The following is a 17,557-nucleotide window of genomic DNA, read 5'->3' on the forward strand; positions in this document are numbered from 1 at the left end:
TAGTGGGGATTGTCCCTATGTCACAAAAATCAATGCAGCCTCGTCAAAATGATGCGGTTATTGCTTCGTACCGTAATGATTGCGTAAATAGAGAATTGACATGTTTCACAGAAACAACAAGTAATTATCAACACGCCACAATAGAAAGTCATTTCTTGTGTCTCTTTGTGATTGCAGTCTGAAAGGCTGAATTGATGGTTTTTTTTTCCAAACCCACTTTTTTTTTTCCAAATGCAGAAAGATAACCCTTAAGGCAGAAATGCATATTTCAAAAACCCTCCTGTCTTCAGTAATTGGATTTGCCTTGCATTGTTTGCGATGAGGTCGGCCACACACAGTGAAGGCTGCTGCTTTTTTTTTTTTTTTTTGCATTAAGTTTTATCTTTTTCAGCACACAAATACAATTCCCAAGTCGCTGTTCCTCAGCAGAAGACTGCACTGCTTGATCTTTTTTTTCTTCTTTGAATTCAAATTTCACCGCCCAAAATTAAGTATCAGAGAAGAATGAAATGGGCCTTGGAAGCTAACATACGAAAGTTTTCTTTCTACCAAAGTGAACAACATTGAAGTTTCTTTCATTTTTTTCTGGGGATTCCAGTGGACGATGAATTAGCTAAAGTTAAGATAAAAGAAAAACAAGACATTGTGGACGCTTTGTATCAGGTATTTGTTAGGGGTAAGAAACACATTTTCTCTCTTAACCTTAAGGCCAATTGTCTATTTGGGCTAAGATGCACAGGTTTGGGCCAAATGTCCAAAGGGTACACAATTCTGAACCAAGTGCCTTTCAGAGCTAAGGTGTGAATTCTTGGACCATGTAATGCCAACTTTTTTTGGAGCTGGTGGAAAGTCCAGTTATTAGCATTAGTTAACTAAACTTAAGATAAAAACAATAAACTGTAGACCATGTGTCAATTAAGGTCAAGGTGTGTGTTCAATAGTAAGGGTCTCATATCTCTCTTAAACTTGAGGCCATACTTTTGGAGTAATTGTCATTTGGGTCTGGAACAAATGTCTATTAGCTGTTATGCCAAAACTTTGGACCATGTCTCTTTAATTTAGGACAGGGGTCGGCAACCCGCGGCTCCGGAGCCGCACGCGGCTCTTTGGCCACTCTGATGTGGCTCAGCTTCATATAATCGCCGACCCCCCCGGTTATTTCGGGGGTTTCCGGATTTTTGTGCCTCTCCCGGGGCCAGCATTTTCGAATTTTCACTTGGACTACAATATTGAGGGCGTGCCGTGATGGCTTTACTTTTAACCTTCTCTACAACTTGTCATTGTGCCCGCCTTTACACCATGCTATCTGCGTGCCGGCCGGACGCATGCATTCCGCCGCTTCAATTATCACTCGTAAGAGATTGCAAGGCATACTTGTTCAACAGCCATACAGGTTACACTGAAGGTTGGGATATAAACAATTTTAACACTCTTACTAATATGCGCCACACTGTGAACCCACACCAAACAAGAATGACGAACACATTTCGGGAGAACATCCTCCGTGCCTCGGTTGAGGTGGGTGGGGTTGGGGGCGCAGGTGTGTATAATATAGGCAGGAATAGTCATGGATGCAAAATATTCTGGTTATTTGTTGTGTTGTGTTTATGTTGTGTTACTGTGAGGATGTTCTCCCGAAATGTGTTTGTCATTCTTGTTTGGTGTGGGTTCACAGTGTGGCGCATATTAGTAAGAGTGTTAAAGTTGTTTATAGCACAACCTTCACTGTGACCTGTATGGCTGTTGAACAACTATGCTTTGCAGTCGTGTACGTGTATCTGCGGAAGCCACATACAACATATTACTGTGCTGGCAAGCTGTTTGTACATGTTATAGAAGATGTCAAAGACAATGGCCTCATGGCACGCCCGTATTATTGTTATCTGGGTGACCATCAGCAGGTGTTAGCGAGAATGGTACAACAGTAACATCATCCCTGACGAGCATGTCACACAATCAGTTTTCTGTTTATCGGTCTCTGTATTTGGCACAAGCCCCCATATCCCTATTTTGCTGCCTGGGATATGCCTGTACATTATTCTTTATTTTTGGACCTCCAGAATCAGAATATCCTCATTCATTTCTGTCACAAGATGAAATTAGATCTGAAAACCTTTGACAAGTTGACTTCATGTCCGTCGCCGCCCACTAGGACCTATCAAAGTGTAAAATAGGATCCGCCTTAAAGACATAGTATTTTATTTTTAAAGTAAACCGGATACTTTATTTATTTTTTGTGCATAACTTCCTGTCCAACAGTAGGAGATTATAGCTAAATTGAACAGGTGTTGTTGCGGTGTCTTGCAAAAACAGACGCTCTGCGTAACTATGCGGCAACAGCATGTCAATGACGTTCCGCAGGCGGTGAAAACAGACACATTGACCGAAAAAAATTAGAGAGTCCGCCGGCGCGGGTGTGCTGCACACTTTTTTAATATTTATTCAGTATTAGACGAACAGTTTAAAACCAGGTGTCTATTGGAGGTAAGGTGCAAAATGTTGTACCGGCTAATTGTCTATTTGGGGTTAAGTGCAAAATCTTGGACCAAGGCTCTATTAGCAGCAATGCTATAACTTTGGACTCTCACATTTAAGACTATAATCCTGAATGAAGTGTCTTTTAGAGATGGGATGCATTTATTGGACCAGGTGGAAGAGATAAGACAAAACCTTTAAGAACAAGTGTATCAGTGGTAAGGTGCAGACTTTTCCAGGTGTAGCAATATTTCCGACCAGGTGACTATTGGGCTTAAGTCAAGGCATTGGGGTCTAAATCTCTATTGGGAGTAATGTGAGTAATTTTGGACCAGGTGTTTGTTAGAGGTAAGCTGTGACCTAGGTGTAATTCTGGAGTAAGGTGCACACTTTTAGACCATATCATATCGAGATGCAAGCCTAGACTAAATGTTTATTTGGTATGAAATGAAGTTTGGGCTCAGGATTGTGTGATCGTTAGTGGTAAAACGCAAAATTCAGGACTAGATGTCTATTAAGGGTAAGTTGGTACATTTTGGACAAGGTGTCTGAGCTCAGACCAGTAGTTGTTTCCTGAGGTACTCTACTGACTGAACTACTATACTTTTTTGTTATTCAATGTAGTTTTTGGTTTTGTATTTTTACTATTATGTAAGATTCCATTCTGGTTCCACGGCGCCATGGTTCAGTTTTTCTAGAGTCAGACTTTAAAGCCTTTTGCAAGCTTTTTGTGAATGTGAAGACTAACCATTCTCTTCGATCCCCAGTACTGCCTCCTGTCTTCAAGTAATTATGCACAGCTGGGTATTGATGTCATCAATTTTGCACTGGAGCATCCAGCCGTTAATGGGAAACACCAAATCCCGCAGATATGACAATTGGCTCGATAAGGGTCGATGTGACAGAACCTCTCGTAAAGCTGTTACTGTATTGTAACATGAAAATTGGCCCAGCTTTAAAACACATTCAGGCCCCTCGTAGGGACAAAGTGGGAAGGCATTGTTACTCAACTTATGCCTTTTGTACGACAACAACAAAGCAATTTGACCATTTCGAATAGGTAAGAGAACAAGCGGAGTGTTGGGCTTGAGGTGTCCTCATACCTTCATCCAGACTGCAGACCAGTCAGTAAGGTCGGTTGGCGTCCTTTGGCCGCTTTAGCTGCACCTTCAGCCTCTTCATGCCTATTTGAAAGCCGTTCATGGCCTGGATGGCTGCTTGGGCGCTGGATGGGTTATCAAAACTCACAAAGCCTGAGACCAGAACACAGATGGGCGGACAAAAGAGAATGGGAGAGCGGAGAAAAGCACAAGAAAGAGTGACGGGAGGGAGACGGGAGGAAGAGCAGACGAGACAGCGTTTGAAAGGAGACTCCTTTTAACTCGCAACAATGAGACGACAATAGCTCTTTGTTTTCTTTTTCGCCGTATTAATTGAAAATCTCAGAATTAGGAAGAGATTACATAAAATTGCACAAAGGCCAATAAGGCTATTAGAAACTCAAAACTGAACCCAAACAGAACAAAAAAAAACGTACAATACATTTACCGAGATTAAGTAGAGAACATACAGTATGTGGTGCAGACTGTTAGTGTGAGGTAATCAATTTTTAGTTTTAAGACCTCAAACAGTACAGGTCAGTTTAGTTTGGATCTAATACAGTACTGTCTTATTTTTTGTTTGTACTGTAAAATAACTCTTCTCTTCCTAAACCTCTGCACACAAAAGGGTGATCATTTGTCAAAACATGCACCCGTATTGTGTGGCCTTTGTTATGCTTTTGACAAATACACCACAGGGTGGCACTGTTATTAAAACCCAACAGTTTGACCCCCATAAATCGGATTGACTTAAAATTTCTCATACGGCTCATTGCAGTCTGGAAAACAACACACTGTAACTCAATGGTATTTTGCTGCATCACCATGGAATTTAGTACATATCTTCAAAGGGCAGACAAGCACGTGTCTGAAACTTGAGCAAAATCAATTGAGAAATATGGTTGCTATTAAGCGAAACATCTTGACATGACCCCAGGTGAGACTCATACGGTAATTTCCAGAAATGTTTCCCACATTTTTAACCCTTTGCATTTTACATTGCTGCAGGTGATTTATGGGTTGGTCCGGTTTCACAAGCTTCACATGCCTCCTCACATCACAATGAAATTGCCGAACAGGTCACAGTGGACCAATACAATTGTTAATAAATCAAACTCACTCCCGCAATCACTCAGTCAACAATTTAGAATGTTATGGAGTCACTATTGCCACAAAAGATCTACCTAGCTATCGATTAAGAAAAGAAAACAGACGCTGCACGGAACAGAAGTGGTCCCCAAAAGGCCAGAACATTGCGCGCCAAAGATGATGAATTGAGCGGTTGTAGTGCAGGAGAACGGAGGATGAAGAAAGCGCAAAATGATCACCCCAGTAGGCTACTGGCATTATTTTTCGTTAAAGGGGAACTTCACTTTTGTTAATGTTGCCTATAATTCACAATCATTATGAGAGACGAGTACAAATGTTTTTTTGAAATTCATTCTTACTCCTAAATGGACATAAATAAAAGTCAGCTAACTGTTGTGATCCGATTCCCGGATCACATCTTTTGTCTATACTTGAGTCCTTGTTTAATTAATTTTAGATTCTTCCTGTTCTGAGTTTTGCACTTCCTGTTTTATCTCGTTGCCATGGTTTCTCATTTGTTCCACCTGCTATGTTTTTCGACCCACACCTGACGGCAATTGTTTACTCTAGTATTTAAGACTGCTTTCTACCTCAGTTTGGTCTTGGCTCGTGGTTTGCTACACGCAACTGTCATGTTTGGTTTTCTCTGCCTTGTCTGTTCTGTGCTAAGTTACGCCTTAGCGTCTGTGCGCTTGACACGCACTTCTGTGGACACTTATTTGGACTCTAGTGCTAGCTATTAGCTTTAGCTTTTCGTGCGCTCCAGCACGCCTTTACTTTGCTGTTTGTACAAGTGTTCTTTTATTTTTTGTATAATAAATCAGATTCTTACCTGCAATCCTGCCTGTCTGGTCCCACTGCATCCTGAGGTGATATCCCCGCGCATCACAATGCGTTTTGAATGTGACACAAACGTAAGTCATGGTGTCTACTGCACCCATAAAACCCTCAAAAAAACATCCAAAAAGCAGCCAACAATATTCCATTTACATTTCGTGTCCGGAATTATAATCAAGTATTAGCGATTTTGTTAATATCGCTAACGTTAAGAACCTACTAGTGTTTTCTTGATAGCAATCTTTTGGTACTGGTATCCATCCATCCATCCATCCATCATCTTCCGCTTATCCGAGGTCGGGTCGCGGGGGCAGCAGCCTAAGCAGGGAAGCCCAGACTTCCCTATCTCCAGCCACTTCGTCTAGCTCTTCCCGGGGGATCCCGAGGCGTTCCCAGGCCAGCCGGGAGACATAGTCTTCCCAACGTGTCCTGGGTCTTCCCCGTGGCCTCCTACCAGCTGGACGTGCCCTAAACACCTCCCTAGGGAGGCGTTCGGGTGGCATCCTGACCAGATGCCTGAACCACCTCATCTGGCTCCTCTCGATGTGAAGGAGCAGCGGCTTTACGTTGAGCTCCTCCCGGATGGCAGAGCTTCTCACCCTATCTCTAAGGGAGAGCCCCACCACCCGGCGGAGGAAACTCATTTCGGCCGCTTGTACCCGTGATCTTATCCTTTCGGTCATGACCCAAAGCTCATGACCATAGGTGAGGATGGGAACTTAGATCGACCGGTAAATTGAGAGCTTTGCCTTCCGGCTCAGCTCCTTCTTCACCACAACGGATCGATACAACGTCCGCATTACTGAAGACGCCGCACCGATCCGCCTGTCGATCTCACGATCCACTCTTCCCCCACTCGTGAACAAGACTCATAGGTACTTGAACTCCTCCACTTGGGGCAGGGTCTCCTCCCCAACCCGGAGATGGCACTCCACCCTTTTCCGGGCGAGAACCATGGACCGGACTTGGAGGTGCTGATTCTCATTCCGGTCGCTTCACACTCGGCTGCGAACTGATCCAGTGAGAGCTGAAGATCCCGGCCAGATGAAGCCACTTTTCAGTACTTTTCGATACTATTCTTAATAAAGGGGACCAAAAAAATTTGCCTTATTGGCTTTATTTTTTTAAAAAAATTGTACGGTACATCAAACACATGTTTCTTATTGCAAGTGTTCCTAAAATAAAATAGTGAACATACAAAACAACTTGTCTTTTAGTACTAAGTAAGCAAACTTGTTCAATTGCTGTTAATATCTGCTTACTTTCTCTTTTAAAATGTTCTATCTACACTTCTGTTAAAATGTAATAATTACTTATTGTTCTGTTGTTTGGATGCTTTACATACGTAAGTTTTGGACGAAACCACAAATTTGGGTCCTGATCTGATACCAAGTCGTTACAGGATCATACATTGGTCATATTCAATAGAAGATTTTGTGTTGCTAAAATATATCGATGTAAAATCATAGCATTATCGACTAGATACGCTATTGTACTTGGTATCATTACAGTAGATGTCCAGTATAGATCCACCAATGGCCTTTGTTTACATTCAGGAACGCTGTGTCTCACTGGCGTCACCGCTCACAACGCCGGTGAGCTACAGTGTGTAGTGAAGCATGTTTAGCTATTCCTCGTCCTGCAGGGATGATACTTGTAAGAAACTTATTTTATTTGTCGCCATGGAGGCAAGGATTAGTGATTTAGAATTAGCTAAACCACTGCCAACTGGGGCTGGACTTTAGCGGCTCGCTAGCTAGCCATGTCTTTAAGCACCTCTTCCTGAGGGTGTTTTAGTGTTATAACTTCACCTTTATCGTTAGTTTTTAAAAATGCATCCGTTCTCCATTTTTCTGTGTGCTTGTAAACTAAAAATGTCACGACGTGACCGCTACTTTTTTGAGGCGGTATAGTACCAAATATGATTCATTAGTATCGCAGTACTATACTAACACCGGTATACCGTGCAACCCTACAACCTACTCTTAGCACCGTATTGATCACAGAGGTAACTAGCTTATGTTGTTGTATTGACATCAGCCTTTGAGCTGATGTATCCCCTCTGAGCTGGTGAAAGTAAATTCTAGATTATAAATCATGCCTCGCACCTGGATAGCAGAAGATTATGGCTTTAAACCGAGAAGTTGGCCTACTTTTTACATACAGCTTTGGCCTGGACGTGGTGAGAAAGGTATGAAAAGACGCAAATTTGCACCAACATTTTTTTTTTTTTTTTTAACACTTTGCGAGGATCTAAACGGCGATATATGAACATCCAATCAGCTGGTATTCTAGCGAAAGCAGACATTGTACAGTATAAGTGATTATTTTATCATGTTTGTTGTCTCTCACCAAGTCTGGCGTAAGTAGTAGTGTTGTTGATGAAGGAACAAGCGAACATTGTGATGCGTTTGTGAAATTAATGCGCCAACGTATAATCTAAAATGAACAAAACAGTATGAAAATATATATTATGAATGTGCCGTTTACTAAATTACACACGGCATGTACTGTATATAAAACCTTGATTGAGGTCTCTGGTTGATTTAAGAGCGCTTTACTAGAGCAACACCCGTTGACTCCATTGTAGATGGATAGATAGATAGATAGATAGATAGATAGATAGATAGATAGGTCTTGATTGTCATTGCACAAGTACAAGGAAACTTTTTTTTCAGCACAAACCCGTTCAAGATTAGACAAAAACAAACTGTACAGGGTTACACAACAGGAACGCTGATGGGTCGCCACAAGGCGCCCCGTAAAAGATGGGAAAAAGGTAAAAGCTGGGGAAGGATGAGTAAAAAAATACAATCTTGACTGAGATCCTAGGGGCCCAGTCTGGAGTGGGGAAAAAACATCCATAGCAAAGCACTTATACATATTACAACATACATTTCGAGATATCTAGCAACAGAGGGAACAGAGTTCAGGATCATTATGGTAGGCCGCAGCTCTCAGGCGGTGACCATCCATTCATCACCCCTATGGGATTTGCGTCGAGGGCGTTGGGTTGGGGGGTGGGGTGTGTAAGTGTGGCGTATATTTTTGTGTGTGAGTGTGTGTGTGTGTAAGCCCGTAGTGTCTCTGTTCCGCGGCCTTGATGTATTGTGCAGTCGCTAGTCCAGAGTCAACAACAACAGGCGTGTGTCCATGAGAGTCAAGAAAGGAGTTTGTTGTGTCTTCGCTGCACTGTCCTTCGGGAGAGTCTCAAAACCAGGGAAACAATCCAAGTTAGCATGTTTTGTATGCGGGTGAAAATAATATTAGCTTTTCACTCTAAATTGTCTGACTGGTACTCAAAATGTTAGTTGACTTTTGGAAGTGTTGTATTTATGAGTTAAAATGTATACAAAAGAAAAATGTGTACTTGTCTCACATAAGTATTGTAAATGATAGACAAAATTGCAAAGAAAAGTGCAGTTCCCCTTTAAATTTATGAACCAACAAGAGCATCTGTGTAAATATTGCATGTCTTAATGTGTACACAATATATGAGAATGTTTTTATCTACCTGTATGCCAGCGTGTCTTCCGGAGTAATTTGACCATAACCCACAGGGGGCGCCATAAATGTGATTTAAACTCTGTGCATCCGTAAAGTATTTACAGCGCTTCACTCTTTCCAAATTTTGGTACGTTAGTTTTATTCCAAAATGGAATAAAATCATAAAATCATGTTTGTGCCTACAAGTCTAGAGACAATACCCATTAATATGATTTTTTTTTTTTACAAATGTTTTATAAAAAAAAAAAATCACATGCACATAAGTATTCACAGCTTTTGCTCAATACTATGTTGATGCAACTTTGACTGCAATTACAACCGCAAGTCTTTAATAGGATGCCACAATCTTGGCACACCCATATTTGGGCAATTTCGCCCATTTCTTTTTGCGGCACCTTTCAAGCTCCATCAGGTTGGATGGAAAGCTCTGGTTTTCATCCACATTAACTTTTCCCTCCATCCTGACTAGTCTCCCAGTTCCTGCCACCGAAAACCATCCCCACAGCATGATGCTGCCACCACACCATGATGCTGGTATTGGCCTGGTTTCCTTCAGTCATGAAGCCTGTTAAAAAGTTCAATTTTTGTCTCATCAGACAAGATACATTTGTTTGCCATCCTCTGAGTCTTTCTGGTGCCTTTTTGCAAACATTTTAATAAGAAGTGGTTTCTGTCTGGCCACTAAACCATACAAGCCTGATTGGTGGATTACTGTAGAGATGGTTGTCCTTCTAAAAGGATCTCTCTCCCTCTCTACAGAGGAATGTTAGACAAACCCTAATTAGACTAAAATGAATACAGCAATGTACAGCGACATCATGGATGAAAACCAGCAATTTCCATTCAATCTGAAAAAGCTTTAGAGGTGCTGCGAAGAGGAATGGGCGAAACTGCCCAATTACAAGTGTGCCAAGCTTGTGACATGGTATTCAAAAACACTTGAAGGTAGGGCTAGGCGATATGGCCTTTTTTAAATATCTCGATATTTTTAGGCCATACACGATATATATCTCGATATTTTGCCTTAGCCTTGAATGAACACTTGATACTGGGGGTGTAACGGTATGTGTAACCGTTTCAGTACGAGGGTTTCGGTTCGGTTCGGTGGTGTACCGAACGAGTTTCCACACGGACATATTAAGTAGCCGCCTATGCTAAAGTCTTAACAAGCTGCTCCGCTCCATTCTGCCTCTGTGTCCGTCTCCTACACAGCAGCCAGCATTGTCCCACCCACACAACCATCTGGTTGGTTACACGCAAAGCAGTAACAGCCAATCAGCAGTGCGTATTCAGAGCGATAAGAGCCAATCAGCAGTGCGTATTCAGAGCTTATGTGTGTGTGTGCGCATGTGTTACGACAGCAAAGCTCCGTCTGTCTGTTATTTAACTTTAACTTTTTCTGTGTTGATTGAGCTGTGTTGAAGCAGCAAAAAAGGAAATGATGTTAAATGAAAAGTTTCTGTCTGTGATAGTGTATATAATAACGTAAGTGCATCATTAAGCCTACATGAACTCCATGGTGTTCAGGGATGCATAGTCTCTCCTATTGCTATTGTGCTATTTTTTGAGCTATAGTTACATTAATCATTAGTAATGTAGCAGCATAGTTTTGAAGGGCAGGGTCCCTGCTATCACATATTGATACAAATATAACATTAACATAATAAAAAGTTAACTACAGACTTCCCGAATGCTGTAATAAAATAAGCATGATGAGTTGACTTGAAACTGTTTAATGTTGCACTTTTTATATGTAGAAGATAGAAAAGTTTTGTCATTTTATTTAATCTGAGCAACAACTTGAGGCAGTGTATTGCTGATTAACGTGGGCAAAATTATTATAGTGTTCCCAATGTTAAAAGGATACAGCCATTGTTTACAAATTTGGTAAATGAATAACCAAAAAATTTATATTTTGTTGTTTTCTTACTGTACTGAAAATGAAGCGAACCGTGACCTCTAAACCGAGGTACGTACCAAACCGACATTTTTGTGTACCGTTACACCCCTACTTGATACATATAATCACAGCAGGATGATGATTCTATGTGTCTACATTAAAACGTTCTTGTTCGTACTGCATTAATATATGCTCATTTTAAACTTTAATGCAGATAAGGAAATCACAAATAAGTCAATTGACTAAAACTGTATTTATTAAAGTTATTAGCAGGTGACTTCTCAAATGATGCTACATATTAGCAGTAATGCTACTTTTGGTAACAACGCTTGTGCCCCACACTTGACGAATTAAAGTTGTATATTCGACATCTTCCCGCTTGAAGCCGAACTACCGCCAGATGATGGACCCCCTGCTGTTTTTCTCGGGAATTATCTGTTCCTTCATTCGCACTTTCTTTCTCTCGTATTACCACTCGCACGGCTTCGCTAGCATCACAGCTAACGTTACCCAGTCTGCTGCCTCTCTGCTCCGTGAGGGCGTATACGTATGTGACGTATAACGTGACAGTATGTCACGTGTTTATGTTTGTGCGCTTGCTGTCTGTGAGAAGGAGACATAAGAAGGAGTGGGAAGAGCCTGTAGTGCAGGGGTCACCAACCTTTTTGAAACCAAGAGCTACTTCTTGGGTACTGATTAATGCGAAGGGCTACCAGTTTGATACACACTTAAATAAATTGCCAGAAATAGACAATTTGCTCAATTTACCTTTAATAAATAAATCTATATATGTAAAAAATGGGTATTTCTGTCTGTCATTCCGTCGTACATTTTTTTTTTCCTTTTACGGAAAGTTTTTTGTAGAGAATAAAAAATGAAAAAAACACTAAACTGAACAGTATAAAAGAGGAAAAAAACACCAAAAAAAATGAAAAGTTAATTTTGAAACATAGTTTATCTTCAACTTTGACTCTTTAAAATTCCAAATTCAACCGAAAAAAATGAAAAGAAAAACTAGCTAATTCGAATCTTTTTGAAAAAATTAAAAAAAGAATTTATGGAACATCATTAGTCATTTTTCCTGATTAAGATTAATTTTAGAATTTTGATGACATGTTTTAAATGGGTTAAAATCCAATCTGCACTTTGTTAGAATATATAACAAATTGCACCAAGCTATATTTCTAACAAAGACAAATCATTATTTCTCCTAGATTTTCCAGAACAAAAATTTTAAAAGAAATTCAAAAGACTTTGAAATAAGATTTAAATTTGATTCTACAGATTTTTGAGATTTGCAAGAATATTTTTGGGGAATTTCAATCATGATAAGATTGAAGAAATATTTCACAAATATTCTTCGTCAAAAAAACAGAAGCTAAAATGAAGAATTAAATTAAAATGTATTTATTATTCTTTACAATAAAAAAAATAATTTACTTGAACATTGATTTAAATTGTCAGGAAAGAAGAGGAAAGAATTTAAAAAGTAAAAAGGTATATGTGTTTAAAAATTCTAAAATAATTTTGAAGCTTGTATTTTTTTCTCTAAAATTGTCTTTCTGAAAGTTATAAGAAGCAAAGTAAAAAAATAAATGAATTTATTTAAACAAGTGAAGACCAAGTCTTTCAAATATTTTCTTGGTTTTTCAAATTGTATTTGAGTTTTGTCTTTCTTAGAATTCAAAATGTCGAGTAAATCGAGACCGGCTTGCTTGTAAATAAATACAATTTAAAAAATAGAGGCAGCTCACTGGTAAGTGCTGCTATTTGAGCTATTTTTAGAACAGGCCAGCGGGCTACTCATCTGGTGCTTACAGGCTACCTGGTGCCCGCGGGCACCGCGTTGGTGACCCCTGTTGTAGTGTATTGCCCGAAGTAAAAGCAACTGCGGGAGAACTTATACTCGAATATCACGATATAGTCATTTTCTATATCGCACAGAGACAAACCCGCGATATATCGCGTATATCGATATATCGCCCAGCCCTGCTTGAGGCTTTAATTACTGCAAAAGTTGCATCAGCAAAGTATTAAGCAAAGTCTGTGAATATTTAAATTAATGTGTTTTTTTTTTAATAAAAGTTTGAAAAATGATAAAAAATGAACAAACCCTAACCCTTCACGGTGGAAGAGGGGTTAGTGCGTCTGCCTCACAATACGAAGGTCCTGCAGTCCTGGGTTCAAATCCAGGCTCGGGATCTTTCTGTGTGGAGTTTGCATGTCCTCCCCGTGAATGTGTGGGTTCCCTCCGGGTACTCCGGCTTCCTCCCACTTCCAAAGACATGCACCTGGGGATAGGTTGATTGGCAACACTAAATTGGCCCCAGTGTGTGAATGTGAGTGTGAATGTTGTCTGTCTATCTGTGTTGGCCCTGCGATGAGGTGGTGACTTGTCTAGGGTGTACGCCGCCTTCCGCCCGATTGTAGCTGAGATAGGCGCCAGCGCCCCCAAAAGGGAATAAGCCGTAGAAAAAGGATGTATTGATGGAACAAAGACTTTTTCACATTAAGGGGTATTGTTTGTAGAATTTTGAGGACAAAAATGATTTAATTGCATATTGGAATAAGGCGATGACGTGACAAAATGTGGAAAGGGTGAAGCGTGAAGACTTTCCAGATGCACTGTAAATATAAACATCATAGTTTACTGTAGCAAAAAGATATAATGTCCGCCTCCTAAATCAGGAAAAATTGTTAGGACATCTTTTGCTCACGTTACTCACATACTGTACATGCACATTACACATTAAGCCTTCTACTATGCATATTACAGTGTGAATGTTCATACCAATGCTCCTGTATTTACTAGATTGCTGTGACTGAAACATGTACCTTCAATTTTGTACGTCTGTGACCAAGCATGGAGCAGAGTAAAGGGCATCGGGTTGGGACCAGATCCGATCCGTGGGGGCTCAGGAGCGGGGGGAGAGGTTGCCGAATGTAGGGGCCTGCATCACTGAGTTATCACCCGGGTGTCAAGGCGCAATGAGAGCGCAGGTTTCCACACCGGGACTCCGCGCCTGTTCTTCTTATCAGACGCCGCTGTGATTGACGGCCCGAATTTTCCGCCTGCCAGCTGATTTCATCACACGGCCACGGGTCCAATTTAATTTGGGGGTAGAGGGCAGGCTTTTGTCAGTACGGATGAGATAAGGCTGCTGCTTTTACAAACCCTTTAAACAAACGGAGCAGGCAAGGGCCTGTCGGTTGGCAGTGATCCCCTCGCCCCCTCCACCACCACCGTGTACTTCCTCCCCAACACACTTCTGATCCCACCAACTGGATTTAATGAATCGCCATACCTCACATTTACATCCTCGTGTCAAAAAGTAGGTGGGAGGAAGTTGGAATGTGGACAGAGGCGGGATTTTGTTGGAGGACAGCAAGTTCGCCACAAACTTTATGAATAATAGTTAATTGGCTCTTTTCCCAAGAGAGTTTAGGGGCGGATTTAGAGCAGGCTCTTTGGGGGAATTTCAAAAAGGCTGGAGCATATTGGGATGCTAAATAGTCAATTCTTTAGAGTCGATGCTCTAAAGTATGGGTGTCAAACTCTGGCCCGTGGGCCAAATTTGGCCCGCTGTGTAATTTCATTTGGCCCTTGAGGCAAAATCAAATTAACATTAGAGCTGGCCCGTCGGTAATATACAGCGGTGGTGCCACTGTAACACCGCATTCACCGCTAATACTCATACTGGTCAACCCTCCCGATTTTCCCGGGTGAATCCCTAAGTTCAGTGCCCCTACCGAAAACTTCCCGGGGCAACCATTCTTCCGAATTTCTCCCGATTTCCACCAAGACAACTATATCGTAGCAATTCCTACAACCTGTCGTAACGTCCGCTTTTCCTCCAAGTCACATAATGTAAGTGGCTTGTACACACACACACACAAGTGATTGCAATGCATACTTGGTCAACAGCCATACAGGTCACACTGAGGGTGGCCGTATAAACAACTTTAACACTCTTACTAATATGCGCCACACTGTGAACCCACACCAAACAAGAATGACAACCACCTTTCGGGAGAACATCTGCACCGTAACACAACATAAACACAACAGGCCCCTTGCAGCACTAACTCTTCCGGGGCGCTACAATGTACACCCAAACCCCGCCCACCTCATTGTTGTTTTATTTTCAAATGTATTAGCCCGTGGAATAAGTTAATGTTGATATTTACCTCAGAAGGCTGCAAATAGAAAAGAGGCATTAATTTTTTAATTTAAATTGTATTTGATATACCATTGAAGTTTTTTTGTTTGTTTTTTGAAAGTTGATTTTGCACTATTAAGTTACTGTATATAAGCGTTGCTTGTTCCCTATTCTGTGTTCAAGCAAATCAGAGTAGCAAACTGAGCAATAATTAAGGTTTTATTCACGCACTTTCTCTTACGACTTCAAGGCTTGAATGTTTGATTCATTCATTGTTGTTTCATTTTCAAATTTATTATTAGGATGTGGAAAAAGTTTATTTTGATATTCACCCCAGAAGGCTGCAAATAGGAAAATAGGCATTAAATTTGTACAAAAATGTTGTTTAATATGCCATTGATATTTTTAATTATTATTATTTGAAACTGGATTTTGTATGTCACTATAAAGCCTTGCTTATTCAATATTCAACGCAAAAAACTTGTTTGGGTCCTTATTAAAAGGTTCATTTGTTCAACCTTGGCCCGCGGCTTTGTTCAGTTTTAAATTTTGGCCCACTTTGTATTTGAGTTTGACACCCCTGCTCTAAAGAATGTCAACACAGTTGAGCATTAATCATTTCAAATAAATACATAAAATACATGAAGTGCTATGATCAGATTCAGAACCGGACTGGATTTGTTTGGCAGCATTCCAGTGTCACTGTGCTGTAACACTTTGTTTTAGCTGAAAAATTCGCATAGACATTCAGGGTTTCCGCCAGCTTGAAATCTACATGTTGATGATGCATGTATATATTTTAATGCTAAAATAATGTACCGTATTTTTCGGACTATAAGTCGCACTTTTTCTCATAGTTTGGCCGGGGGTGCGACATATACTCCGGAGCAACTTATGTGTGAAATTATTAACACATTACCGTAAAATATCAAATAATATTATTTATCTCATTCGCGGAAGAGACGAAGAAAATGTCAGCAATCGTCACAAACGTCAGCAAGTGTCGCACACACACCCAACCAATAAGAATTTGGCAGGGGAGGGTCATGGCAGAAGTGCATTGTGGGTCATGGATTGCTAACTGCTATATGCTATATGCTACTGACGTAGCTATTAAAATGGATCATTTCATCGTTGACGGTAACTTATAAAAACTGAGCAGGGTTGAACAAAAATGGCACCGAAAAGGAAATCATGTACTGCAGATTACACAATATCAAATAATATTATTTATCTCATTCACGGAAGAGACAAAGAAAATGTCAGCAATCGTCACACACACGTCAGCAATCGTCACACACACACGACAACCAATAAGAATTTGGTGGGGGAGGGTCATGGCAGAAGTGCATTGTGGGTAATGGAATGCTAACTGCTATATGCTATATGCTACTGACATAGCTATTAAAATGGATCATTTCATCGTTGGCGGTAATTTATAAAAACTGAGAAGGGCTGAACAAAAATTGGACTGAAAAGGAAATCATGTACTGCAGATTACAAGCTGGACGTAGTGAAATATGCAACAGAAAACAACAAGAGGAAGCGGCGCATACGTTTGGAGTTGGCAGAGTTGTTTAGAAGCGACACAGAGGAAGAAGATTCCATGGGATTTATCAATTAGGAGTAACAGATTGTTTGGTAAACGTATAGCATGTTCTATATGTTATAGTTATTTGAATGACTCTTACCATAATATGTTACGTTAACATACCAGGCACCTTCTCAGTTGGTTATTTATGCGTCATGTAAGGTACACTTATTCAGCCTGTTGTTCACTATTCTTTATTTATTTTAAATTGCCTTTTAAATGTCTATTCTTGGTGTTGGATTTTATCAAATGCATTTCCCCCAAAAATGTGACTTGTACTCCAGTGCGACATATATATGTGTTATTCCTTCTTTACTATGCATTTTCGGCCGGTGCGACGTATACTCCGGAGCAATTTATAATCCGAAAAATACGGTACATACATTTAATACCAGTTTGTGGTATTAGCAATTAGTAGTAACATATTTGTGATGTGGTTTTGCTTTATTTTTGTAATTGTTATTATTGTACAAAATAATTTCCATTGAATACCAGTGGTAGCTGCTCGCCTTTCAACTCCAGTAAGCTATTTTTCAGCTACTCTTCAAACATGAGTGCTGTCTCCAATAACATAAAAAATATATAAACATGCTACGAACAACGGAAGGAAAGATGCAAAATGCTTTGGCAATGTTTTATATCCAATCATCATGCATAGGAGCGGGACAAAGTTCAGTATTTATCCAATGATTATCTACAAAACCCAAAACCAGTGAAGTTGGCATGTTGTGTAAATTGTAAAAAACAGAATATAATGATTTTCAAATCCTTTTCAACCTATATTAAATTGAATGGACTGCAAAGACAAGATACTTAATTTTACTTACATTATTTTTTCCAAATATTAGCTCATTTGGAATTTGATGCCTACAACATGTTTCGAAAACCTGGCACCAGT

At 40.3% G+C, this 17,557-nt stretch overlaps 1 protein-coding gene across 7 annotated transcripts in view; it reads right to left on the reverse strand.

Moving 5' to 3' along the window:
• The window catches only part of celf6 (CUGBP Elav-like family member 6), a 481,286-nt gene that overhangs the window by 22,870 nt on the left and 440,859 nt on the right, over positions 1 to 17,557 (reverse strand). For 6 of the 7 annotated variants that reach the window (XM_061877287.1, XM_061877285.1, XM_061877284.1 and 3 more), the window contains one exon: positions 3,579 to 3,728. The exons of the other annotated variant lie outside the window; for it this stretch is intronic. In XM_061877287.1, the coding sequence (XP_061733271.1) occupies positions 3,601 to 3,728 (128 nt within the window). In that variant the 3' untranslated portion in view covers positions 3,579 to 3,600. The remainder of the gene's footprint in view (positions 1 to 3,578; positions 3,729 to 17,557) is intronic. 7 annotated transcript variants of the gene reach the window in all.

Source organism: Nerophis ophidion, linkage group LG02, assembly GCF_033978795.1.
Source record: "Nerophis ophidion isolate RoL-2023_Sa linkage group LG02, RoL_Noph_v1.0, whole genome shotgun sequence".
NCBI lineage: Eukaryota > Metazoa > Chordata > Actinopteri > Syngnathiformes > Syngnathidae > Nerophis > Nerophis ophidion.